A 27,679-nucleotide genomic window follows, 5' to 3' on the forward strand; every position below is an offset into this window, starting at 1 on the left:
TTCAGCCCAGAGACAGCGACCCCTTGAGGGCAGACCCGGAGGCAACGCGTGTCTGTTGCCTCCGCAGTCTCCAGAGAGCTGCGCCTCTTCTACAAGCACGGGTGGCACGCCTGGGGAGACCAGAAATCCGTTACCGGGCGGCTGTGTCCCTAAGGGCTATTCCAGGGCGGAAGAGGACGGGGAAACCGCTGTGTACATTCCCCAGGTCTGTGGGCTGGGCGCTCAGCGGCTCAGGTTACAGACAGGTGAGTCTGGCGGGTGGGCGAGCTGAGGGCGCCAGGGAACCCCTGGGCAGACGCACCCCAGCAGTCCCTGGAGCTGGCACACGTCTGACTACCACCTGGAGAGGCGCGCCGACCACCGCGGTGGAGGCAGTGCTGTGCTTCCCTGGACGCACCAGAGCAGGGGCCGTGGGAGGGTAGTGAATTCCCCAACGCGGGCTGACTGCTCCTAGTAACTTGATATTTTTTGTGTTTCCCTCTCCCCTCCAGGTATAAAGGTAGATAGGAAAATCCAACATCGAAAAATAAATACAAACTCTCCAGCCACCTCCGCAGTTGGGGCAGTTAGGGGATGTAGCCATCTTTATTGGCTTCTTGAAAATGTATTTCCCAGCCTCAGAATTTGGGGAGCACACAGTTAAAGGAGGCTATCATGGCAGTGGGCGAGGAAAAGAAATTCATTTCCAAGCTGCGTTTGAATAACATGCACTTGACTTTTATTTCTATTGTGCTAAAATGTGTGTTGATGCTGCTCTTGGGGTGCAAGGTCTTGGGGTGGAAGCTGCTTCGGTGGAACAAGCTGACTTGTTTTTCTTTCCTTGTATGGCACGAAATAACAATGTGTTCTAAAGATGCTGATTTTTTTTTTTTAGCTTAACTAGTATTACTGTGTTTATTTGGGGGGACTATTGTAGTTGCTGGATGTTTAAACCCCCCAAACTCCCCTTTACCAGATCACCGTCCCGGGGCCTCTCCCCACAACCTCTCCCTTCCGCCCGCCAAGATTTCAACAAGCCCCGGGAACAAGCCACAAGGTCCAGAGGAACTGAGCCATTTTCTGACTTGCTTGTGGGAGACAAAAAACTCTCAGGGGGCGGTGGGGGAGGGCATTCCCAAGAGGACCCAGCTCTCAGGAGGGATGGGAAACCGACCTGGGGGTTACCCGAGAGTTCGCGCACGAGGCATTTGCGATGGGGAATGGTACTGTGGATTGATCAAAAAACGTTCTTCTTTTTTTTAAAAAAAGGGGAGGGGGGAGAATCAGACGTAAATTCTTTTGCAAACATTCATGCCTAAGGAAGGGCTGGAACAAGCAGCCGCGGCCGCCGGAACCGGTCGGACAGGTAGCGAGCTTGTTGACACCGTTATGTTGCAGGGCGCATGCTCACTCCCAAGTTTCCTGGTGCCTTTTCTATTCCACCTTATGAAACTTTTTCCTCGGTGTGGTCTCACCCACGGTTTAAGACATAGGTGTCGCCGAGCCTGGAAGCTGGGAGTCTCCCGAAGTTCGCCAGAGAGGCCGGGGCCGCGCTGCAGCAGGGGGCGGAGGGAGAGGCCAGCTAGGCGGGAAGGTGGGCTCTGGCCGCCAGAAGCCGGGGACCCAGCCATCGCCGCCGCCCATAGGGGGGAGCAGCCGGGAAGAGGGGGCTGCAGTCTGGGGAGGGGCCCCACCATGCCCAAAGTCTTCCTGGTAAAGAGGAGGAGCCCGGGGGTCTCGGTCCGCAACTGGGATGAGCTCCCGGACGAGGAAAGGGCAGACACCTACATCCCAGGTGAGCACGGCGCGGGGGCAGGGCCTGGGCGCGGGGCTCTTGGAGTGCGGGCAGAGGTGACCCGGTCCCCGCTGCTCACTGGCTGGGGCTGGACTCCCCAACCCCTGCTTCTCTTCCGGTGGGTAGTAGGACATCTCTGAGGCGCGGGAAGACCGAGAGTGAGAGGCTGGGAACCCCGGGGCATCGTGCTCCCCTTTCCCCCTAGTGGGCGTCTCTAATTGCCCGGCCGCTGGACCGTTGGCTGCAACCTGGGCCCAGGTGGCCTAGGAAGGGGGTGGGCTTGAAGGCCAGTAGAGGCTACCTCCAGTCCACGTCGTCATGGGGTTGCACAAGGATCCGTGTTCCCCCCTCTGGGGCTGGGTGGGTAGATGCCAGACCCATCCACTCCCAACCCAGGGAGAGGAAACTTGGTGCGGGGGAGTCCCTCAGTTCCTCGTGGGCTCGAGGACGGGGACTGAGGATCGACCCCTAGAACCCCGAGGTCATTCGGGAGGCCGAGCCGTGGGTTCACTCGCCTACCCCTCGGCGTTGCCCACTTGGCGAGATGCCCAGGTTCGGGGCAGGGCGGCAGCGGCCCCGCCCGAAGGTCAAACTAACACGGGCGCCGGGGCCTGACGCCCGCGTGTCTGTGTGTTACGGCTCGGCCCCTCCCTCCGCAGTGGGCTTGGGCCTTCTGTCCTGCGACCCCCCGGAGGACTGCCGCAGCGACGGCGGCAGCAGCAGCGGTGGTGGCAGCAGCAGCGCGGGGGAGCCTGGAGGCACTGAGAGCAACTCTTCCCCTCGCGCCCCCGAGCACGAAATCCTGGCGCCTGGAGACGCGGAGGGCCACGGTGGACACCTGGCGGCGAAGCAGCGCCCGGTCGCCAGGTCGAAAATCAAGGTACGGTGCCGAATCTGCCCCCGCCGCCACCTGCACCACACCCTGGCGTCGGGCTCTCGGGGGGCCGCGCCCTTCCCTGACGCGTCCGCGTCCGCGGCACAGAGGCACTCAGCTCACCCGCAGCGCAGTTCCTGCATTTGCCCCAGGGCGGTGGCCAGGACGCCTCCCCGCGTGCTCCCGCTGATAGGGAGCCAGAGGACTGCGCCGCTAGGCCCCAGTGGCAAGCTTCCCGAGCGGTCACAGTGCACCTGGTGGCCTCTGGAACTACCTGAAAGGCTCGGGCGAAACTTCCTCCCATTCAATGTGCAAGGCGCTAGGAACCAGGCCGCCAGGGTTCCAGTGGTTGGAAAGGAGGGATCCAGACACCCGGAACTCCACCCGCTGAGGCACAATGTCAGAGCGCTACGTGGATTCTGAACATCATACCCTTTCTTGCGTTTTGGAGACAGTGGTGGCAGTTGGGCATACAGTGGACCTCTCACAATGACAGTGATTCCCAGTGCCAATTATGGAGTGAGTGCCCGTTAGAAAAGAGGTCTATGTTGGGCACTTTAAATTTGTTCTGTCTCTCAAATTTTCTTGAATTAAAATGATGAATAAACGAGTTCAACTGCAAATTGCCTCAGTGCCGCGTCCCAGTGGGTTGGAGAGTTTGTACCCCTCTGTCATCACGTTTCAGTCTCCTCCTGTCGCCCCCCACCCCCAGTCTTGTAGGTTATATCTTATCCGGAAGCCCACCTTTGCTTCCATTATTGCCTGCTCAAAGGTATCCGCTACCCCCTAAGTTAAGGAATCCCATTCCACGCACAGCCAGATAGAGTCAGGGAGTGGTGTTTTAAGAATCACATAAACCCAGTTCCTAGCCGGATGGGCCAGAAGGCCCTCGGTGTAGGTGATAATTCTTGGGCGTTCCTTCAGTCCCACTGCCGGGGATTGCGGGAGGGGGCGGGGGAGGATGAGGAGGAACCCCAGCGTTTGCTACCTATTGGGAAAGCTTCTGCTACTTTTCCCTCCAGTGGCTGGCTCTCCCCTATGCATAACTTCTGGCTCCAAGGACTTGGGGGGCGGGGGCGGTGGCTGGGGAAGATACCTAGTGTTTGCTGTGTTTTAGGAAAGTCTCCGTTACTTTTCCTGGGAGAGACCCTAGGCATAGTTCTGATTCCTTGCACCTAGGGCTTGGCTGGAGGTGGGCTGGGGTTCATTTGGTTATGAATTGAGGCTAGAGGCCAGAGCTGGAATCCTTAGGGAAGACATCTTTAGAAGATGTCCCGGCTAAGGCATGCTATTTAGTGTTAAGGGTTCTGCAGAGATTCAAAGTCAACTAGCCTGAGGTTTTTGTGGACCAGATGGGGTTAAGTGGGAGGGCTCAGTTTGCCTGAGGCTGGTAGTTCTACCCTCCAGGAAATTCTAGTGTCCTACTTGCATATTTATCACCAGGATGGAAGGACAATTGCCACGTTGTTTTGAAATGGATTGTAGACAGTTTGCCCTTGGATGCCCAAATTTACCCTCTAGAGAAAGTGGTAGAGGAAAAAATCAAAGCGCTTTCTTTGCTACCCCAAGCAAACAACGCCATTGGATCCCTGACTTAAGGGAATGAATAAACCGATTTTATTTAATTGATTCCTGCCTATGTGCTTTCCCAGGGATGGGGTGGAGCATAGATTTTGCTCCTCAACTGTTAACACAGTTTACTGAGGAGGACAGTCAGGTTCCCCCTCCCCCTCAGCTTTCACCCACAAATAGGAGACATCTTGGCATTAAGATGCTTTGAGCCTCCAGAATTATTAATTGTGATATTGTCCATTTTCAACTGACAGGCCAAATTGCTCGTGATTTACCATGTTCTGTAACTCTAGAGTTCTATGCAAAGCATTAGTATTCTGACCAGAAGATGTGAAAAGCTTCTCGAGGATGAGGCCCATAGATGATGCATTATTTTAATGACTTATTTTCAATGACTTGAAGACACTTTGCAGTTGGCCACTAGGTTCAGAGGAAGGGCAAGTATGACCTGCAGAGAGAAGCAACATCCCGTCTAACAGTATGGAGTACCTGTTGTGTACCAGGCAGTTGGGAGATAAAAATTCTCCCACCCTCGTGTTCCAGAATCTTTGGATAGTAATTCTTAAGCCTCTGGGCTCTGGCTTGGTCGCTTCTTAGCTGTGTAACCTTGGGCAAATTGCTAATCCCTCTGGGCCTCAGTTTCCTTGTCTTTAAAAAGGAGATAATAATGATAGTTATAGAGTTGTGAGGATAAATATGTTAAGAGTGGAAGGTGTAGGTATCCAGGAACTCTAGCTAGAATGATATGGGCTGGTGGGAAGACTCAAATATTTATTAACTCTACTATGGGAATGTGAATGCTAATGCAGAAGCACAAGCAAAGATATGATAAATTCTGAGTGGAGCAAGTTTTTTTAGTGTGGATTTGAGGCCTATGGAGAAGGGGAGAAGCAGGCTTTTCCCCTTAAGGTGGTATGGGCACAACCCAAAACCTGAGTAAGGAAACTACTCTGCTGTGGTGGCTGTGGTGAGAAACTGCTAGGATCAGAGAAAGTTGCAGAAGCTCAAAATGTAATTAGTACAGGGTAGGATGGTAAAGAGCTAAGCTAAGAAGTGTGGAAGTTCCCTTGGGGTGGGGAAGGGCTCTGAAAGGTTTTTGAGAAGGAAAACCTCAGTTAGGTGTATCTTATCAGCTGTGGTCCAGGATTCGTGACCTGTTCTGATTCTCAGTTCACTGATGTGTAAAATGGAGACATTACAGAATTGGTCTCTCAGAAATGTTGTGTAAATTGAAGGAGCTAATGGGTGCAAAAATGTTTAACATTTTTTGCGCATGTATATACTGCCCAATAGGGGGTTAGCCAACAAGGACTTATAGCAGTATTTTGTTGCCTACAGTAGGGATAAGGGATTTGCTAACCTGATTGTGCTGATCTGGAGAGGAGTCATAGGTGCCAGTTAAGAAGTGCTTTTTCCTAGCCTAGCTATCTTTTGACCACGTGCCTTAGGGTAGGTTATAAAATTGTTTCTTTACTGCTGAGGATTCTGTAATATATAAAACAGATTGCAGTGGGGAGTTGATGTACCTCTGGGAAAATGTTCATGCCAGAGGTTTAGGTCACTAAGTCCCTTTTATGCTGGCCTCGCTTGCAGGTCTCCAGTTGTGGGGTAGAGACACCCCCCTCCAACCTCAATCACCACTGTCCTTACAAAGCGTATCAGAAACAAAGTATTTCTGGAGTTAAATTATTTAGTTGACTGATGTTATTTATTCTTGACTCAGAGTGGCTGGTGTGTCTCAGGTGTAAGTGTGGATCAGGAAGTGAATGTCTTCTTACCTCATCCCATTCTTTTCTCTCTTCTTTTGGTTTTTCCCAAGTGTTCTTCAAAAGAATTGAGTTTAGAATTCCTTCAAAAGTATTCTTGGCCTTTTACCTGGCTCTGTAGGCCGAGTTTCTAGTAGTGATGGATGGATGAATGTGGAGTAGTCTTTTTCTTGCTCCATCATTTTTTATTATGATTTTCAAAAGCAGAGTACCTGTCACCTGGCTCCAACAACAATGAACCCATGGCCAGTCCTGCCCATCTTTCCCCCATCCTCCCCCTGGTACTATTTTGAGACGAATTTCAGCCATCATAATATTTTAGAATGTGTCTCTAATAGATAAAGAACCAAAATACATTATTCTATTCATATTAACAATACTGTTCACATTACTAATTGTCTCATAAATGCATACTTTTTTTTTTCACTTTACTGAATCAGGTCCACATAATGTCCACACATTATAATTGGTTGATATGTCTTTCAAGTATTTTAATTTATATATATTTTTCTCCCTCTGTCATAGTTAATTGCTGAAGAGATGGCTAATTTGTTTTGCAGTTTCCAGCAATCTGGATTTTGCAGAATGCATCACTGTGGTGTCTAACACTTTTTAGTCCCCTAGGTTTTCTTTAAATGGTAGTTGGATCTGTAGCTACACTGTCCAAAATGGTAGCCGTAGTCACATGTAACTACTTTAATTTAAATTAAATTAAACTAAAAATTAAATTCTTTAGTTGCATGATCCATATTTCAAGTGCTCAGTAGCCATGTGTGATTAGTGCCTGCTGTATTATACAATGCAGATTAGAACATTTCTGTCATCACAGAAAGTTCTATTGGATAACTAGATGCTTGATTGGGTTTATTTTAGCTAAAATCTGTCACAGTGGGTGGTATCTATTTCCATCAAGAGGTACATAATGTTTGGTTGTCTCTTTGTGATGGTAGGAACTATTGATACTCAACGTCTACATATTTTAGGTTATTAGGGTTTGCAGAACAGTAATATGTTAATTCTGTCCCTTATTTATTAAGGGATTGCTGAAATTCTTCTATAGGGAGATACTTCCCATTCTCTACTATTTGGTTTCCCAGTGAGACAGTTCATTTAGGAAAGGTAAAATAAGATTCCCTTTATTTACTAGTTTTCAGGATAATCAGTTGGTTTACCAGAATTCTCTAGTGGTGGCCAATTGGTTTATTTTTAAATATTGTTGTGAATCATGGATTTAAGTATTTTATAAAAACACATCCATTTGCTATTTGGAAGGGAACATAAGCACTATCCCTACTTGTCTTCTGTTTCCCAAGACAGAACTGGATGCCTCTCTTCCTGTCTCCATTGTAACACACTGATCATCTCCTTAACTGTACATTTGGCCGACCTGACTCCTCTTGATCTCAAAACACCAAAGGCAGGGAGAAAGCCCTATTGGGCTTGTCTCTTCAGCACCTGGCACAGCAGTGCCTGACTCATAGGGGGACATACGTTAACACAGAACAGAAGGACAGGCAGGGAAGAAGGAGTCAACAGTCTATAGATGTAAGTGATAACATTTGGAGGAAAATAGGAAGCAAAAAGAAAAGGGAGATCTGGGGGAAATGCTTAGAATGGATCTCAAAGTTTCATTTAAAGGCAAAAAATGAGGAATAGGAGAACAAAATGTATTAACTGCATCAGCTTTTAATATGAATATAATGAAGTGGGTTTTTATTGTTAGAAGGGACTGTGTGGGTTTAGTTACAGAAAACAGAATCCACTCTAGCTAGCTTAAGCATAGAATGGTTAATTATAGGGCACTAGATGGACTAACAAAAGACCAGGCTGAGCTGCACTGCAGAAATGTGCAATCTAGGGAGCTGCAACTTCTGCCTCTATGGCTGCTTGCTCATGCAGCGTGATGCTTCTGCTAATGCAGAGTGCAAAACAATTGCCACATGCATGCCCCTATTCATTTAACCCAGGTCCAAATTTAAATCTGATAATTCATGTAGTTGGTGGAATCCAAATACCTACTGGGCTACAGCTAGGAATCTGGGAAATGTACTTTCTATCTTACTGGCCTCTGCAGTACAGGAAGACTTAGCAGAAAAGTAGGAATAGAGGCTGAGTGAGTATCCCTAGTATCTATCACAGGGACCTTTAAAGCTTATGTGGGCCAGTCTCCTTATTTTGAATGGGAAAAAGGTAAAAAGTAGAAAGGTTTTGCTGAATTCCTCACAGTTGTTAGTGGCAAAGCCCAAACCAAGGATTCTTATTCTTTTAACTTTATTGTATTGCATTGTGGGAGGTATCTTTAACACTTTAGCCATTAGCATTGACAATCTGACATAAAGGAATTTGAAGCTGTTTCTCACTGTATGAGGCCAACAACAGGGTTCTTCCCTCCCTCTCCCCTACAGTTCAACTGTAGGCACAAGTTTGGCAGACAAACCACATTCAAAATCTCAGTGTGAGTGCCTGTAAGTCATATGGCCATGGACAGTTTACAGCTCTTTGAGCCTCAGTTTTTTTCTGTATTACAAGGATATATTCCTGTCATCATCTCTGCATTTGAGAAGGTTCTCCATTGCCATATAGCGGAGTGGTGAAACCTAAGAAAATGGTACATGAAACCTGAAAGGAAATTTTTTCCTCAAAGGAATTGGGGAAATCTGTTTTGAGCACTCCAGCATAAAATGTGTCAGTGGAAATCTTGTCCATTTGACCATTGGAAGGTAGCCTGGAGTTACAGTACCCTCCTATAGAAAACAGGAACATTAATTTTAACAAATTTGTTTGGTAGAAGCATCAAGAGAAAATAAAGGCTTTTTTATTTTTATTGTAGAAGTTTGACAGGTAAGTGACCTTAGCCAGCTTTGAAGTTGGTCACAGAGCCAGGCAAAGAAGTCCCTACCTCCCCAAATGCTCCTGTAGTTTTCAGCAGCACTGATACAATGATGGTTTGTTTCTGGGGCAGAAGCCTGTGCTTTAGAAAAACTAGAGGGGAACTTTGTGTGAAAGCTGAGCTACTGTAGAAAACAGGACAGCAAGCAAGATAGTGCCAGCTGTGGGGATGGAGAATCGCTTGCTCTGTCTTCATTTTTCTTGCTCTAAGTTAGTCTTCATACTCGTGTCATCTCCCACCCTCCATGGTAGCTTTTTCACTTCATTCAAAGTGTTAATTTCGGTCAAGGGTGAGACTCTTAAGCTTTTCAAAAGGTAACATGGTGTAAATACCACTCCTGGCAGGTCTGGAGCAGTACCCTGTAATTAAACACACGAATAATTTCTGAATTAAAGCACATGAATATTGATACCAAATGGGACAAAGTCTGTAGCTCCATGTCTGCTTGGGTCAGATTTTAGTGCCAAAGGAGATGGGAGAGATGTCAGTTTTCGGAGCTTTTTGGACCTCAGTTTCAGATGAAGGACTGGGGATTTGTGGCTCACACTGAAGGTTAATCCCCTTTTTCTTTCATCAGAGAGAGACAAGTTCAAAAGCTAAATGGATAAACAAGGGGGTTTGACCAATTGACTTTTAGTTAGGATCACAAAATTTTGGAGCTGGTCTAACTATAAGTTAGGACTTATCCATCACTTCTTTTTAAGTAGCTTTTCTTATTTAATTTGTTAATAATCCCAAGAGGCAAGTCACTATTGTCTACATTTTACTGGTGATGAAATTAAAGTTTAGAGAGGTTAAATAACTTGCCTACATCCCACAGTCTGTAAGTGGCAGAACTGGATTTGATCTTAGGAAGTTGGAAAACAGACTCTACTCTTAGCTTCTTATTCTACTGAAGAGCTCATCTAATTCCCTTTTGTTATTTTTACATGTGGGAAATTATGGCCTGGGGATATTACATGACATCACACAACTGACCAGGTCTAGGTTTTTATTTGATCCTCAGCATTTCTGTCTCAACATTCCACTCTCATTGTGTAACTACAATGACTGAGGTATAACTAGTTTTGGTCTACTACTTGCAGAATACAGTAATAAGGTACAATCAGTTAACCCTATTTTGAAACCTTAAGAGGTATAGTGTTAGCTATAAACCTGTGTAAACATGGTAAAGATGGCCTAGTGGGCAGAGATGTGCCCTGGGAGGGACTGCTGGTCCTTTGGCTCACAGGATGTTATTCCAGGCATCAGATGTGTCTTCTGTGTTATGTAGCCCATGTTGAGTTAGAACATTCAGAAATGTGGCAGGTCTGGTGTTGTGGAGAAGATGTGATGCATGTGTTACTATTCCACTTTATTTATTGCTGCTTCACAAATAACCCCAAATTTAGCACCTTAATATAATGTATCGTTATATCTTCTAGTTCTGCGCAATGACTCATCTCTGCTGGGCGGGTCTTCCTTGGGGCTTCTCTTGCTATTGCAGTCAGATGACAGTGGGGGCTGGACTCTTCTGAGGGTTTTGACTGGGCTGGACATCCAAAAGGGCTCACTCACATGGCTGACAATTGAAACTCCTTTCTTTTTCCATCTATTTTGGTTAAATGGTTCTATTAAAAAAAAACAAGTTTCTATTGATAGACATATAGGTGGTTTCCAGGCTTTCACTATTATAGACCACATTTCAAGGCAGATAGCATGTGAAATTCACTCTGTGGGATAAATATCACATGTAGGAATTTATTCTACACAGGTCCATTCCTTCTTTTCTGAGAAGTGAACTAGTATGACAGAATCTGGCTTCATCAGCCATAATCTCTTGCCATTTAATTAGCCTTACATCTTGTTTCAACAAGGCTCTCTTAAAGCTTCAAATATAATTTGATGTGTGGTAGCTAGATTGGCCATAGATGTGTGTAGGTGGCAAGTAACATTTCATGAATCACAGGATGTACTGTAGGGGAATTCCCTAAATGAGCCACTTTGTGCTCAGTTTTCCACACTGTGTAATGGGGGTGTATAAGAAGGAGAAGAAATGGAAAAATTGCCTTTGCTGAGGTATATTCCAAGAACTTCTATTTTGGCTCCAAGTAAAGTAGAGGAAAGCTCTCCTTGGGAATGGGGTGCTCTCATTCTTCATCCCCTCTCCCCACTGTCATTTTCTGGCCCTGGCTGGCATAGCTCAGTAGATTGAGTGCGGGCTGCGAATCAGGCATTCCAGGTTCGATTCCCAGTCAGGGCACATGCCTGGGTTGCAGGCCACGGCCCCCAGCAACCACACATTCATGTTTTTTTCTCTCTCTTTCTCCCTTCCTTCCCTCTCTAAAAAAATTAATAAATAAAATCTTTATAAAAAAAAGAGTTTTCTGTATCTTTGTCAGATGATCCACTGGCCCTGGACTTGCTTAAATTGTCACTAATCTCCCATCCTTCTTCCCTTTGAGATTTTATTTTTTTCAAACAAAATAACACCAGTTATTTGATATTTTTCATCCTGCACTACATTAGAAGGCATCTATATTACATGCTAAGCATTTAAAAAATAGGAATTTACCAAAATGATTAAAGTAAACAAGAAGTCAGTTTTGAACTGTAGTTTGTGAGTCCTCAGGCACATTCTACAGGACTTTCAAGAGATGATTATAGCTTTCTACATGTTTTTAATCAGACTTAGCAGGGTCACTTATCTATATTCTATTTTATTAGCCCTTCACTACCTCTCAAATGACTTTTACCCTGTAAAGCCTAGGCCTTGAGAAGCTCAAAAACTCGGTTTGCCAAGATGTGGGCCATCATTAGTCTTTTCACATCTCTTCAAGGGATGCTGAACCAGAATGAGGACTACCCAACAAGGAGGAGACCATGACCTGTTCTGGTGATGGGAATACAAAAGCCTTGACCACAGCTGGGTCTCCCTGAGGCTGAGTGCCAGGTCCTATCCCTCTGGGAAACACATGGTAGAGGTGGGGTGTGAGGCAGTTGGGAGCCTAGGACAGCCACCTATCTGCATCATCATACTCAACCCCTGTACCTGTCTTCTTTTCAGTGTCCCTCCACCTCCTTTGAACAGAGTCAAGCTTACCTCCCCCCAAGGTAAAGCCCTAAGGGAGACCCTGCCCTTCTCTGCTATCATAGGTCTGTTCATTAACTGCTTTCCTGGGGCTCAGGCTAGCCATGTGAAAACACATACAGTCCCCCTGTTTCCTGCCACCCTCTCCTGGAATATTCTTTGCCATTCCTCCTCTCTTTCTCCTTACTTTTGCCTGGCTGAGGAGCTCACTTCCTCTAGAGGTACCTTCCCTCTTGCCCTATGTCAGGGGTAGGTGCCCCTTCAAAGTGCACATTGCACCTGGGCTTCCCAGATGTCAATGGCCTGTTGACTGATCTGCTCCCCCATTAGACTGGCAGTTTCTTGGGGACAAGTCATCCTTGTGACTGTACTCCCTACAGCTCTGAGCACAGGGACTGTTACAGATCAGGCACTAGGCAGTCAGCTGAGACAAATGAAGCTCTGAGCAGATAAGGAAGAACTGGTACAGAGGAGGTTAACTGGAAAATCCAATTCTGGAGTTTTGTGCATCCTTCAGGTCTCTTTGTATCTCTTTGTATCTTGCCACCTGTGAACCCACTGCCCATCAACACTTTCTGAATGTGCACTGGCCCGAATCTGGGCTTGAGGGGCAGGAATGTGCACAAACACTTGCTGACTCAGGGCACTTAGTTAAAGACAACCGATGAACTCTGAGGAAACATTTTTGTGTAAAGGAACCCTCTGGAATGAGGTGGAATGAAGTACTGAACTGCATGAGGGCCAGTGCTCCAGCCTCATGTCTCAAGAGTGGAGCTGGTTAGAAATGCAGTGTGTAGTCCCCACCAGATCTTCTGAATCAGAACCTGAATTTTAGTAAGACCCTCAGGGGATTCGTGTGCACTCTGGGTTTGAGAGGCACTGGTCTTGTGGGTCAGACAACAGTGTAGGCAGGGGCTACAGTAGTTACAGAAGTTATGTCAGGGAGGGAACAGTTGAACTGGGTGTCAACAGAGGGCAACACCCAGTATGGATGAAAGGAGAAGGGTATTTGAGGCTAGGAAGATTTCGAGCCAAGAAAGGTCCAATTCTTCTTGCTAATAATGTCAGTCTAAAAATACATTTTTAGGCTCTTTTATGAGTAGAATTTTGGCAGAGCAGTTGGATCATTCTTCTAAAGGATCTTATTTGGCAACTAGGAAAACTTTTTTTTTTTAATCAATTGGTTGCCTCCCACACACCTCCAACAGGGGACCTGGCTTGCAACACAGTCATGCACCGCAACCTGGAATCAAACTGGCAACCCCTCAGTCTTCAGGCTGGTGCTCAATCCAATGAGCCACACCAGCCAGGGCAGAAACCTTTGATGAATATATATCTGGTGTTTTTCACCACATAATTATAGATTCAGTTTTCTTTCTTAGAGATGGCAAACATGGCTGAGAGAACACTGGAGTGAGAGCCCAGAGCCTGCAATTTGGTTGTGGTTTTGCTGGTAGTGAAGCTGTGAGATCCCCACCAAGTCACTTCCCAAAATGATCTCTTTTTTATTCATGATTTTGTGCATCAGGAACTGGGGCATGGCTGAGCTAGTCAACTTTACTCCAGGTGGTATTGTTCGAGGTCACTCACTCAGCTGGTGGCAGCCACAGCTAGGCAGGAAGGTCCAGTGAGGCTTTGTTCGTACCTGGCACCTCTGTGCTCCTCCATGGCTCCTTTTGCTCTCCATGTGGCTGCTTGGACTTCTTCACAGTTTGGTGGCCTTGGAGTTGTAGCAAGGCAGCTGGCTTCCTAGAGGGAGACCATGTAGAAGCTGCATGGTCTCTTAATACCTGGAACTGACACATTATCTCTGCATCCCTGTTGGTCCACAGGGACAGGTAATGGCACTCATCTCTTGATGAATGTAGCAGCATCCAGGCTCAGGGGAGGAAGGAATTGATTGTGGCTGCCTTTGGCGACTTTCTATCACAGGTTTCATGTCATCAGGACCTAGACTCTTCCTTTCTTTCTGCTCTTCTATCCTCAGCACTGGCTTTCCTTCTCTAAGGGGCAACATCCTCTCCTCTTAGAGAGAGTACATTTCATCAGCCAGGTAGTCATAGAGTCATGACTTGCTGGGAAATGAAGATGTTTACCTAGGGGCAGAGTGTCCTAGAAATCAGAGGTTTGTTCTAAGGAAGAAAGGGAGAGTGAGTGAATGTTGGGAGGAGCTGTCAGTTGTTCCACCTTCCCTCAAAGCCAAAACCTGCTTGGAATTTTTAGGATGCAGAAGGCCCCAGCCAGGACAAGCCTAGAGACTTAGGGAGGTGGACTCCCAGAGTAAGCTTCTGGGATGTGCTCCCCTGCACTGTGGTCCTCACAGCTTCTCTCCCTGTCCCAGTTCACCACAGGCACATGCAGTGACTCTGCGGTTCACAGCTGTGACCTGTGTGGCAAGGGCTTCCGCCTACAGCGTATGCTCAATCGTCACCTTAAGTGCCACAACCAGGTGAAGAGGCACCTGTGCACCTTCTGCGGCAAGGGCTTCAATGACACCTTCGACCTAAAGAGGCACGTCCGCACACATACAGGTGAGGAAGGGGTGTGTGCTTAATTTTAGTTTTGTTTTTCTGACCAATAGTTCCTTCTGTTTCTTCCCCACCAAAAAACCAGTTGACAGCATGAAACAATGTTGTATTTCTGGAAAGATCACAGATCTTTCTGGGGCGTTTGGGCCAGCCCAGCTTGGTTTACCTCCTGGCTCAGCCACCTTCCAGCTGTGTCACCTTGGCCCAGGCAATCCCCCTCTCTTAGCCTGTTTTCATCCCTGTAACATGGGGATAATGATACAAGTTTTAGCATAACTTAAGACAAGTCACTGGCTGGAAATGTTCTGAGAATTGTGATGTGTGATGCAATGCTGTGAAATATAGTCTGATCCCCTCAGTCCTGCCTGACTTTAGGGATGTAGTTCCTGTGGTCCTGCTTGTGCTTTTATGCACCTTTCTTGGGAAGTAAGCATTTCTCCAAATAGCATCATGTTCCAGTAAGAACTCAAAAAAAAGAAAGAAAGAAAATGCACACTGAATTAGAGTTGTCTGAGCCTCCTGCTTGAGCCTGGCAGGTGAGTGTCTTCCTCCCCTTGGGCCTTCCTCAGTTTCCCTTCTCATGAACTGTGAATCTGGGACCTTTCCAGCTTATTACACAGAATCCTGGGGGTGTTCGTGGGCCTTTCTCCATGCTCTTCTAATTGGTGACAGCCTCATTTATTTTATCTTAGAAAACAGCTGGCCTCCAAGCTTCTCCTTGAGGTTCATGGTCAACACCTTTGCCAGAGTGATCCCTTGAGGAGAATTCTGAGGATGCCACTTCCTTGCTAAAAAAAGTCTCCAACTCTGGGCAAGAAGAAATCAAAACTCCTGGTCTTGATGGGCTTCATGTAAAGCCCCTCAGTATCTAGGTCCCATTTTCCAATCCCCATTCTATTCCAGCCCAGCCCAATTCCATCCCATCCTATTCCCTTTCATATCATTTAAGGCTATCCCATCCTAATCCATTCAGCTTCCTTCTGGTTGCTACCCACCCTGTCTACATCCTCATAGAATTTACTGTATATTGTGTCCCTGATCCCTGAAGCCTTTTCAGAGGTTAGGGTTTCCTCTCTCATTTAATGGGAGAATGTCCGTGGCTCCCTCCAGGTGCCCACAGGACCCTTCTCAGATCCTCTAATTCAGATTTCTTTCATGGCCCTTATGCTTCTTTATTTTTAGTGTACTGGCCATATGTTGCCTCCCTAGCCTGGGGAGAGTATCCTCCACCTTAGACGGTGGGCTAGCATACTAAAAGGTTTCCTTTTCTTTCTATTCCTTTTTTAAAACTTTTCTGAATGGAATTTTATATTTAATGTAACATGCATCCAGAAAACTGTACAAATTATAAGTGCATAATTCAACAAATTTAGGAATTTTCACAAAGTGAACACACCCATATAACTAGCACTTGGGCCAAGAAAGGGAATATTTCAAGATCCTGGAAATTACTGTCTCCTCCCTTGTGCCCCATTCAAAGCACTATCTCCTTCCTTCCAAGAGGCACCTAGATCATGACTTCTAACAGCTTAAATTGCTATCACTTGGTTTTGAACCTGATTGAATGTGAGTCTGGGTATAAGGCTTCTTTTATAGCCCCTCGCACCAGTGAATTGGTAGGTTTACCTCTGTGTGGCCAGGCTGGTAACAGGTTGGGGCGAAGAGAATGTTTAGGGACTGTCAGGGTGGGGGAGGGTCCTTTGAGGGTAGGGAGGAAGTAGATGGTCCTGTAGGTGGTGGCAGGTCCCAAAGCTATGAATGGATCCATCAAGTGAATGCAAATCTAGGCTCATAGAGAATTGACCCAAGGGCTGGTGGGAATTGGGGCCCACTCATGCAGTCATTTGTCATTGGTTGTCCTGGAGAGTTCCACAGTCTTTCATCTCTGTCTGAGGATGTCCTTGAGGGCATGCCCTATTTCTTCTTTTCCTGGGAGGTTCTAGGGTCACTTCCCCCATTTTATCCTTTAAGATAAAGTGAAGGGGTCTCAGGGAGCATTGCTGGTCTCGGGGAGCATTCTCCATTGATGGAGAACTAACCAGGAAATATTAGAAACGAACTGCCTCTCAGGGAAGAATTTGAAAGTTGAGTCATGGTTATAGTAGTTAAGAACTCTAGATCTGAGTTAGCTATGTAAGCAGTTTATTTGGGAGACGGTCCCAGGAGGCACAGTGAGGAGAAGACAGCCTATAAGTGTAAGTTAATGAGCAGGTTACCACTGTGGGCAACTGGTGCTCAATCCCATTGGAGTTCCTCTGAAGAAATATGTAGAATGCACTATAGAGTTGCTCCAGGAGTAGGAAAGCTAGGGTATTGATCTATCAACTCTTATCCTTTCTTGCTTGGAGGTTCATTCTGGGACCCTCAGATCATAGGCAGCCCTCGACTTCCAGCCCCTTGCAGGCCTTATGTTTCCTTGAGAACAACCTCAGGCAGGAGATGCTGGAAGCCACTGGCTTTACAAGAACTACCTGAGATAACCTAGCTGGAGGCTCAGGGGATTTGGGTGGAGGGTTGGGTGGGCTAAGGGGATTTGGGTGGGTGGCTGATAGTGTCTTCTCAGGAAAAAGGGTTAGCAAGTGAGGGAAATGGCTTGGCAGAGAATGGAGACCCTGCAAAGGGTTACCCAACTTCCTCATAAGGCATCAAGCCACAAATGGTCACTTTCCTTCATCCCAGACCCTCAGCATTTATCATCTTATCCGAAACACTTCACAGATGAGGAGAACAAGTTCAGGTAGCTCAACAACCAGAAGTGGTGGAACTGAGAACCAAACTGGTAGGTTCTGAAGTTCACATTCTTTTATCTTCTGTATCCCCTTCTCTGCCCCTTTGTCTCCCAATGTCTTCCTTAGCTTTACCCCTAAGACTGGGGCCTCACCAGCCTTCCCCATTTCAGTTTCTAGAAGCCTGCTTGCTCTGCCAGAAGGTGAGATAAAAGAGGAAATTCAGACCTGGTAGACACTACACACTCTAGCCCAGGGTTTTGCAGGTTGCAGAGGAGCCTGAGCATGTGTATTCATTCAGTGGTGTCTAATTGTCCTCTGTCCACAGAGTCAGCAAGAAAGGGGATGGCTTGGGCCTTGGCTGGTGTGGATCAGTGGATTGAGCACTGGCCTGTGAACCAAAGGGTCACAGGTTTGATTCCCAATCAGGGCACATGCCTGGGTTGCAGGCCAGGTCCCTGGTAGGGGACATGAGAGAAATAGTTATACAGCTATTGGCCATGTGTGGTTGCTGAGCTGCCACAATGTGGCTAGTTCTACTGAGACATGCTGTAACTATAAAACAGACACTAGGATTTGAAAACTTAATGTAAAATATCGTAATTTTAATGTTAATTTCATTTTGAAATGGTAATACTTGAATATATTGGGTTAGATAAAATCTATCATTAAAATTAATTTCACCTGTTTCTTTTTACTTATTTTAATGAAGCTACTAGACATTTTTAAATTACAAAGTGGCTTGCATTCTAATTTCTACTGGACAGCATTAAGATCATTGAAATCTATAGATAACCATTTTTAAAAATCTTAATCATAATTTTGACTCTTAAATTGATCAACAAATAGAACTATGAAAATATCTCCAACCAGTTTTTCCTGTCCTGGTTTATTTTCTGATGGAGATGTGCATTCAAGTAATAATGAACCAGAAAGAAGACCCACAGACTTACTGCAGATTAGCTGGGGGATGCTGCTGTGCCTGGAGCTAGAGGAACAGGCCTGGCCTTCTGGTGTGAGACAGCTACCTGCCCTGCCATTTCTTGAGCTCAGTGCAAAAGAGATAATCTGTAAAATGAGCAAAATTTGGGATTTTCAGACATATTTTTTTTTAGTTTATGGAACAATCTCCCTGTTTCCAAATGACGTCATCAGAATTCTGTGTCAGTCTTGCTTTTGGTTGAGACATGAATGTTGGATTTTGCTTACAACTATTAAGTGAATGCTGTATTTAGACCAGAAGCAAAAATATGGACACTGTTAACACTGTTAACACAAACACAGTAGACAGTTGAGCAAAGGGTGTGTTTGCTAAGTCTGATTAGCCAGGCCACAACTGATTCAAAGACTTCTCTGGGATCCCAGGACCCTTCTGAGATTGTACCTACAATATTGAGGAGGTAGGTAAAGATAGTGGGATCATCCAAGAACCAAGATTAATTCCCCACCCCCTCACCCTCATCTCCTTTTGTGCCCTGTAACTACTAAGGGGACAGGGCATCTAAGGAAAGACTCAAAACACCTGGGAACATCTTGGAAAAGATCCAGGGAAACTAGAGCCTGAAAGTGTCTTACCTTAATATTCAAGCAGATGAAAGAAAAGATTAAGACATCATTTTTGGATATTACTTCTCAAGAAAAGAGTAAATCAGAGGAGTGTGTGTGATATGGGAAACAGGGATGTTAGCCAAGTGATATCTGATTCAAGATTGGAAGAGAGAAACTAGAGTAGAAAAAACTCCCTAACAGTTTATGAAAATATTTCAGCAAACGAATGGCTATTTTCAATACAAATTATCTTAGGTTGGGTTCACTAGAAGCAGAATCTTATAAAATGATTTCTTGAGGGAGAGCAGTCAGAAGAAATATGTAAGGGAGGAGGGAATGGGGCAGGGTAGAGGATGGAGCAGGACTGTGCCCTCAGCTGGAATCTAGTCCCAGCCTTATCCTGCTGTGATTTCCAAGTGTGGACAGCACCACAGCCTTTTCCTGTCTATCGGCAATCAATCTATAAACATATCCACATCGTGTCAGTTAGGCTTTGGCTGAGGGCTGCCTCTTCCCTGGGCAGGGAGGTCAATTACTCAGTGCCCATTCCTTGGAGAAGTGGGCAGCCAGGCTCTGTTAGCTCACTAAACACATGACAGTTGGGGGACAAGGTGCTGGCTCGGAATAAGGGTCTGGAGTGGGGACCAACAGCATCTGGTACACATATAATAAAGGGACTTGCTCTATTTAAGGTGACCGGATTGCTGAGGCCAAGAATCATGACTCTTGGTCCACCTCAGGTCAAAATGGATGAGGGATAAAGTGGAGATATGAGCTAAAAACCAATGTATGTTCAGTTCACAGCCGATGAAAACCATCATAGGCCTGTTTTTAGAGAATATTCTTTAGAATTTAAGTGTTTAGGTTGAACCAACTGGAATGCATTCTAAGAATAGCCATCCATTGAAGGAATGGTTTTCTTTTGATGGGGGGAGATCTGTATTTGAGTAAAAAATAATGCTACTAACAATTGCTTGTGCCGGGTTCTGCACTCTGTCTATGCCCTCATACTCAAAATTCATGTCATCCATGCACCAGCAGCACCTGGGAGCATGTTAGAACCACAGAATCACATTTATTGAGGGCCACATGTCAGCCATGGTCTGGACACTGTTTACTAGTATGACTAGATGTGCCAGGCTCATGAAACAAGTCCAGTTTATTGAAAGTATTTAATTTTTCTCCTTTGTATAATGACTTCAGTCAATGTAAAAGCTATAGGGAAGGAAGTGTAAGACACTATAAACAGATGAAAAGACACAGACATCTGTAGGATCTCCAGCTCAGTTTTCTGAGGTCAGGGTGCCAGGGGATATAGCCATGTTAGTTACAGCCTTACAGCTCTGACAGCATTCGAGGAGTTGGTTCAAGGTTCCTGCCATTCCTGGTGAGGCTTCTGAGTTCCACAGAAAGAAGGTGAGGATATTCCCATTCTGAGGTCAGGGAAATAGGGAGGGAGCAATGGCCAAAGGGGAATATTTGCCCCACCCACTAGGATGACTTCTATTTTACCTTCCTTCAGCCACATTGAGAGGGACACAAGGCAAACAAATCTCATTTTGATTGAAGAAGAGGAAACAATAGTGTCTTTGTCTGGAGCCTAAAGGGAACGGTTGACTGGATTGGGGAAAATGCAGATTGGGAAAAGTTTAAAGCAGGACAGATAGAGGAAAAAGAATAAAGTATCCTCCACCTCTAGCCAGTTGAATGCTTGTCTTGTGGGATTGCCTCATTCACTCATCAACCCATCCCTCCTCTATTTTATTTTGACTTATTTTTTAGCTAAAAAAGTAACATGAAAGGGAAAACTGGCAGAAAAAAAAGTAAGCCTCCCTCCTCATGCCTTTGTTCCACTCCTGAAAGTGAAGCACTACTTTAAAATAAAATTTTAGAAATTTTAAGTACACATTGCTTTTTTAATGTACTGTATATCTTGGATATTGTTTCACATCTGCACAGGTAGACACACCTTACTTTCTTTAATTGTCAGAGCATTTCTTAACATGAGATTATGACATAATTTCAAATGTAGAGGCACCACCATTTTCCCTGTTCCCAATTGATGACACTTATATCCAATTTCAGCATTTTTCTTTTTATTTCTTTTTTAAAATTTCAGACAGTAGTACCACAAATACCTTTGTTTACCATTTGCCTACCTGTGTAATTTCTCTGTAGATAATGTTCCTGAAGGGGGGGCCAAAGGGTACACAGTATGAATTTTCATGGGTATTTCCTTCCAAAGAGGTCACCCTAAGCATCCACTCCACAAGGAGACCTGTAAAAAGTTTCTCACTGGCGTTCATGTTTGGATAAAGTTCAATAATGGACCACTTAGCTATAGCAAGAAAGGCAAGCAAAAGGCACCAATAATGAAGAATTTTCTTTAATGATTTAAAGCTTGATTTTGGTAGTAGAAATAGCAAATGTGAAAAGGAGAAACCCTTTTTGATAACCCAACACACAATATTTTTTGGACTAGGTAATACAGGCCTACTGCACAACATTCAAGAGAAGACAATGAAGGAAGTCCCTTCCCTCCTCTCTCCACTTAATCACCACCATTTTAAAAATGACCCCCTCCCACACCCCTTTTTTTACTGTTAAATAAGTAATAAATTCCAAAGTGCATACAATTATAAATATATATATATATATATATATATATATGTACAATTTAAAGACAAATACTAAGTGCTCACATCCCCATCAGCCAGTTTATAAATGGAGTGTATCTGTGTTATTTTGAGCTGGACTGTAAGCTCTTGCAGCTGTGTCCTGTTGAGTACATAGTATGTGCCATCCCTTTGCATGTGATGTCTCGGTTAATCCTCAGAGCATCCTTACAAAGGGGTATGAATATTATCCCCATTTTACAAGTAAGAAAACTGAAGCTTGTGGAGGTTTTCCAACAATCTGACCCTGGACTGACTCAGTTAACGAGTAGCAGATGTGTGATGCCTGGGTTTTTAGTGGCCTTGAACTCTCTTGCTCTCTAGGTGTCAGTAGGTTAATGGTGCCTAGAGCAGGGATGGTGTTTTTCAGTGTCCTACTCCAGACATAGACAAGACTGGCCTTTGCTCAAAAGCACTAAGGTGGGTTTGGCCACAATGTTGGGGAAGCCTTGGCATCGGTTCCCCTTGACCAGGGCACTTGTCTGGCCACCTTTACCTCCCACCAGTGAATCTGTGGAGGATGGAGGCTTCAGGAGGCAGAGGCTTATTCCCAACTCCAGAAAGGGTCACCAAAGGGCTGCTGCATCACAGTGTCTGCCTACACCAATGGGTGAGGTGTGAAGGCGGTACTTAAGGGAGAGAAAGCAGGTTTATAAAAGTAAGAATTGCTATAACTAGAGTTTTCGGGGCCTACTGTTTCCTTTCCATCTCTGTGTCTATCAGTCACCCTTCCTCCAAGCCATGCTTATTCCCACCCCTCCCTGCGGGTGGGGGGAAAACCCATCCATGCTGTAGTCACCCCATTCTCTTCATTGTCCAGAAGAGGCAGGGCTCTGAAATCTAGCATTTGCTGTGCAGGCCTTGCACGGTGCTCTTCCCAAAGAAGACACTTTTGGCTGACCTACTGAATGGAGAGAGGAAGGAGGCAAGACCCGGTGCTCACCAGAGGTGGTCCTGGCATATTGGCCTCTCCCAGGGCATAGGGATCAGGCAAAGTGGTACAGCCATTTCCAGGCCATTGCTGTAAGTTTGGAAGCATCTATTTCTAGGAACTCTGGAGTTTGTTGCATCCAAGTTAAAGCCTGGTGTAAGTGTGCTGATTTCTCCATGTGCTTAGTTTAGGTATTTTAAAATCAGGTTTTTCCATTAACTATTGAAAGGAGCAACTGGTCTCTGGGTGAATTTCTATTTTGAAGGGCTGTGGGTTTGAAATCAGATTTGTTGCTTTATTTGCCAGAGGTGGGGGGAGCCAGCTGCCATGTATGTGGGCATATCATTCCTTTGGAAAGGTCTCATAGCCTTTAAATTTCTAGAAAGCTAGCTCTGAAGATGTGAATTCTTGTTCATTCAATTTATTTCAAAATGTCTCTTTAACTTTTGGTAGTTTTTCTACAGTGTGTGAAATATAATACAGGCCTGCATTCTGCTTCAGTAGGCTGGAGTAACATCTCACCATAACACTGATCCAACACAGTTTTTATCACAGAGTGTTAAAGGAAATGATGTGTGTTTCTTTACTGGAAGAAAAGTAAATGCCTTGATTTGTTCAGGTTGTTGGACAGGAATAGGGGGAACTTTTTATTTCCATTTTGACTTCTTTTATCATCTATCTACATTAAAAATATTTATGAATGGAACTCTCTTGGAGCTCTCTTGGCTTCCCTATCCCATCCACATACCACCATTAAGGAATTGGTGGCATTTAACCTTGAAGAGAAGACATTGGGAGGTGTGTGGGGCATGATTACCTTACACTTAATTTGCTAAAGTTTCTATACAAGCATCTTCAGCATCACTTGGGAAACATGTTAGCAATGAAGTCTCAGCCTTATCCCAGAGCCACGAGTGGGGCTTTGAACTTGTGTTTTGACAACCCTCCTGGGTTGAAGAGCCACAGCTTTTGCATTTGCCTCAGTGTGTCTGAGTGGGACCTAAGACTGTGTTTCCAGTGAGCTTGCAGGTGATGCAGTTTGACCACTGGTCCATGGACAACATTCGAACCAAGCTGTACAAGGCAGTATGGCACATGATGTGAGGGTGTGGGCTGGTGCAATACTGCCTCAATCTCTATAGTTTTAAAAGACGGAATTTGGGTACAGCTGTACAACAAAATGATGTGATACTCTTAAAAAGGAGTGAAATCCATCTGTAAGCACCAAAATGGAAGAAACTCCAGGAATAGTGTTAAGTGAAAACATTTTGAAAATCTCTTTGATAAATATATCCATTAAAGCAAGCATAATAAAACCATAATAAATTCCATTATTGTAAAATAAAACAATTTAAATGTAATACAACTATTTATAAAATACATATATATTTATATATTTTTATATAAATATTTTTAAAAATATATATTTTATTGATTATGCTATTACAGTTGTCCCATTTTTTTCTCCCCTTTATTCTCCTCCGTCCTGCACCCCCTCCCACCAGCATTCACTCCCCCTCTCCCTTAGTTCATGTTCGTGGGTCATACATATAAGTTCTTTGGCTTCTACATTTCCTACACTATTCTTAACCTCCCCTTGTCTATTTTGTACCTACAATTTATGCTTCTTATTCCCTATACCTTTTCCCCCATTCTCTCCCCTCCCCTTCCCCACTAATAACCATCCATGTGATCTCCAATTCTGTGGTTCTGTTCCTGTCTAGTTGTTTGCTTAGTTTGTTTTTGTTTTTGTTTTGTTTTAGGTTCAGTTGTTGATAGTTGTGAGTTTGTTGTCATTTTACTGTTCATATTTTTGATCACTTTGTTTTTCTTAGATAAGTCCCTTTAAGATTTCATAAAATAAGGGCTTAGTGATGATGAACTCATTTAACTTGACCTTATCTGGGAAGCAATTTATCTGCCCTTCCATTCTAAAGGACAGCTTTGCTGGATAGAGTAATATTGTATGAGGTCCTTGCCTTTCATGACTTTGAATACTTCTTTCCAGCCCCATCTTGCCTGCAAAGTTTCTTTTGAAAAATCAGCTGATAGTCTTATGAGAACTCCTTTGTAGGTAACTGTCTCCTTTTCTCTTGCTGCTTTTAAGATTCTCTTTATCTTTAATCTTGGGTAATATACTTATGATGTGCCTTGATGTGTGCTTCCTTGGGTCCAACTTCTTTGGGACTCTCTGAGCTTCCTAGACTTCCTGGAAATCAATTTCCTTTGCCAAATTAGGGAAGTTCTCCTTCAGACTTTGTTTAAATAAGTTTTCAGTATCTTGCTCTTCCTCTTCTCCTTCTGGCACCCCTATGATTTGGATGTTGGAATATTTAAAGTTGTCCTGGAGGTTCTTAAGCCTCTCCTCATTTTTTTTGAATTCTTGTTTCTTCATTCTGTTCTGGCTAAACGTTTATTTCTTCCTTCTCTAAATTGTTGATGTGAGTCCTGGTTTCCTTCCCTTTACTGTTGGTTCCTTGTGCATTTTCCTTTATTTCACTTTTTGTAGCCTTCATTTTTTCCTCTATTTTGCAACCATACTCAACCATTTCTGTGAGCATCCTGATTATCGGTGTTTTGAACTCTGCATCTGATAGGTTGGCTATCTCTTCATTGCTTAGTTTTATTTTTGGAGCTTTTATCTGTTCTTTCTTTGGGGCCATATATTTTTGTCTCAGTGTGCCTATTACCTAGAATGGGGTTGAGCCTTAGGTATTTGCCAGGGCAGGGCATCCCAGGTTGCTGCTTGTTGTGGCACTTTATGTGGGGGAGAGTCTCAAGAGGGAACAATACCACTTGCTTGGTTCTCAGTTGGTTTTCAGTGACTTCCTCCACTACCCAGATTCAAATCGAGCCTTCTGGTGCTGGTTCCCGTGTGGGTGAGCTTGTGTTTATTCTATGAGCCTGTGGGTATCTCCAGTGAATTCTCCTGTGAGGCTGGGAGTTTCTCCTGCTGCTGCCATACCCACAGATTTTTACAGCCAGAGGATTTGAGGCTTTATTTCCCTGTGCTGGAACCCAGGATTGTGCAGTCTGTCTCCCTCTCAAGTTGCTCCTCCTGGTTTATCCACATACAAATGTGGGACTGCCCAGTCCACCATTCATTGCATCCCCTGCCCAGTCCTCCATCCACCTCCTTTCCTCACATTCTGTCCACCCTGGCTGCCTGTCTCTACTACTCCTATCAGTCTGAATGAATGTTTCTTCTTTATCTCCTTGGTTGTTGGACCTCCCTGCAGTTTGATTTTCTGATAGTTCTTGTTATTTTTTGTTTTTAAATTTGTTGTTCTCTTTCTTTTGATTGTAAGAGGAAGCAAAGTGTATCTACCTACACCCCCATCTTGGTCGGAAGCCCTACACCTACTTTTAATTTAAAAAAAACTTAATGACAGTTGACATTTAATATTATTTTATATTAGTTGCAGGTGTACAGTATAATGATTAGACATATATAATTTACAAGGTAGTTTCCCCAATAAGTCTAGAACCCACCTGGCACTATGCATAGTTATTACAATGTTATTGATTATATTCCCTATGCTGTAATTTACATCCCCATGACTATTTTTTAAATACCAATTTGTACTCCTTATTTCCTTCACTTTTTTCACTTAGCCCCTCAATCCCCCTTCCATTGACAGCCATCAGTTTGTTCTTTGTACCTATGAGTCTGTCTGTTTTGTTGTTTATTTATTTTTTCTTTAGATTCCACATATAAGTAAAATCATGTGATATTTGTCTCTTTTGGGCTGACTTATTTCACTTAGCCTAATACCCCTCTAGGTTCATCCATGTTGTTGCATATGGTAAGGTTGCATTCTTTTTTTAATTTCTTTTTTATCCTCACCTGAGCACATGCCTAATGAATTTAAAGAGAAGGGAAGGGAAGGAGAGGGAGCAAGAAACATCTCAGTCGGTTGCCTCTTGCATGCACCCCCACTAAGAATCAAGCCTGAAACCCAGATATGTGCCCTGACTGGGAATCAAACCTGTGACCTTTTGGTTTACTGAATGATGCTCCAATCAGCTGAGCCACCCTGGCCAGGGCTGCACCACTTCTTTACCCGTTTGACTATCAATGGATACTTAGGTTGCTTCATATCTTGGATTGTAAATAATGGTGCAATGAACATAGGGGTGCATATATTTTTTGAATTAGTGTTTGGATTTCTTTGAATAAATACCCAGAAGTGAAATTACTGAGTCATAATGTAGTTCAATTTTTAATTTTTTGAGAAACCTGCATACTGTTTTCCATAGTGGCTGCATCAATTTGTAATTCCACCAACAGCACACAGGGTTTTCTTTTCTCCACATCTGCACCAACACTAGTTTGTTGATTTATTGATTTATTGATGATAACTATTCTGACAGGTGTGAGGTGGTATCTCACTGTGGTTGTGATTTGCATTTCCCTCATGATTATTGATGTTGAACACCTTTTCATCTAACTGTTGGCCATTTGTATATCCTTTTTGGAAAACTGTCTGTTCAGTTCTTCTGCCTGATTTTGAATCAGGTAGGGTTTTGTTGTTGTTTTTTGTTTGTTTGTTTGTTTGTTTTGTGGTTGGGTTATACATGATAATTGCTGGTGAGCCTAGCTAGAAGACCCTGGATTGGCCATGACAAACCAGTGATGTGTCTGCCCTTTGCCCTTGCAGGCATTCGCCCCTACAAATGTGACATTTGCAACAAAGCTTTTACCCAGCGATGCTCCTTGGAGTCCCACCTGAAGAAAATCCACGGGGTGCAGCAACATTATGCCTACAAGCAACGCCGGGACAAACTCTATGTCTGTGAAGACTGTGGCTACACAGGCCCCACCCAGGAGGACCTGTACCTGCATGTAAACAGTGCCCACCCGGGCAGTGCATTTCTCAAAAAAACATCCAAAAAACTGGCAGCCCTTTTGCAAAACAAGCTAACATCCACACTCCAAGGGAGTGCCAACCTGAGTGAGGAGGAGGAGAAATGAGGAGGAGAAAGGGAAAGATGCCAGTGCTGACACATTTACACAGATTTTTTTTTCAAGGGCCCCACTGGCTCTTTCTAGTTACAGGTGTTCGGTTTATCTGTCTGTCCTTTTGGGGCCTCAGCAGGGGGATCTCTTCTGAGACTGTCAATTGTAATAGTGGTGTCAGGTCTCCTTTAACCCATGTCCTATTGAACACAACCATATCAGTGAAATTTAAAGGGTGGCTGTGGTCACTGTGCAGGACTCTTCTTTATTTTTTTAGGATTTTCACACATGGAGCCAGAGGTGTTCTTAGAGAAACCATCATGTTATGGTGCCTTGAAATAAAAGTACTTCCACTTGAAATGCTA

General features: G+C 44.5%; 1 protein-coding gene across 2 annotated transcripts; it reads left to right on the forward strand.

The window, feature by feature from the left end:
• On the forward strand, positions 1-27,679 carry OVOL2 (ovo like zinc finger 2). Of its 2 annotated transcripts, XM_028524257.2 has the most exons (4): positions 1,104-1,774; positions 2,434-2,654; positions 14,288-14,477; positions 27,016-27,679. In XM_028524257.2, the coding sequence occupies exons 1-4, from the start codon at positions 1,291-1,293 to the stop codon at positions 27,327-27,329; spliced, it is 1,209 nt and encodes a 402-aa protein (XP_028380058.2). In that variant the 5' UTR covers positions 1,104-1,290; the 3' UTR covers positions 27,330-27,679. The 2 variants fall into 2 exon arrangements, with proteins under 2 accessions (XP_035865393.1, XP_028380058.2); XM_036009500.1 differs by lacking the exons at positions 1,104-1,774; positions 2,434-2,654 and adding an exon at positions 1-245.

This window comes from Phyllostomus discolor, chromosome 9 (genome assembly GCF_004126475.2).
Source record: "Phyllostomus discolor isolate MPI-MPIP mPhyDis1 chromosome 9, mPhyDis1.pri.v3, whole genome shotgun sequence".
NCBI classification, from domain to species: domain Eukaryota; kingdom Metazoa; phylum Chordata; class Mammalia; order Chiroptera; family Phyllostomidae; genus Phyllostomus; species Phyllostomus discolor.

Excerpts from the sequence above, each read along its gene's own strand:
- OVOL2 (XM_028524257.2), top strand. The coding sequence starts at position 1,291 with ATGCCTAAGGAAGGGCTGGAACAAGCAGCCGCGGCCGCCGGAACCGGT. Across the intron at positions 1,775-2,433 it reads GGCAGACACCTACATCCCAG|TGGGCTTGGGCCTTCTGTCC; the intron begins GTGAGCACGGCG and ends CTCCCTCCGCAG. Across the intron at positions 14,478-27,015 it reads GCACGTCCGCACACATACAG|GCATTCGCCCCTACAAATGT; the intron begins GTGAGGAAGGGG and ends TTGCCCTTGCAG.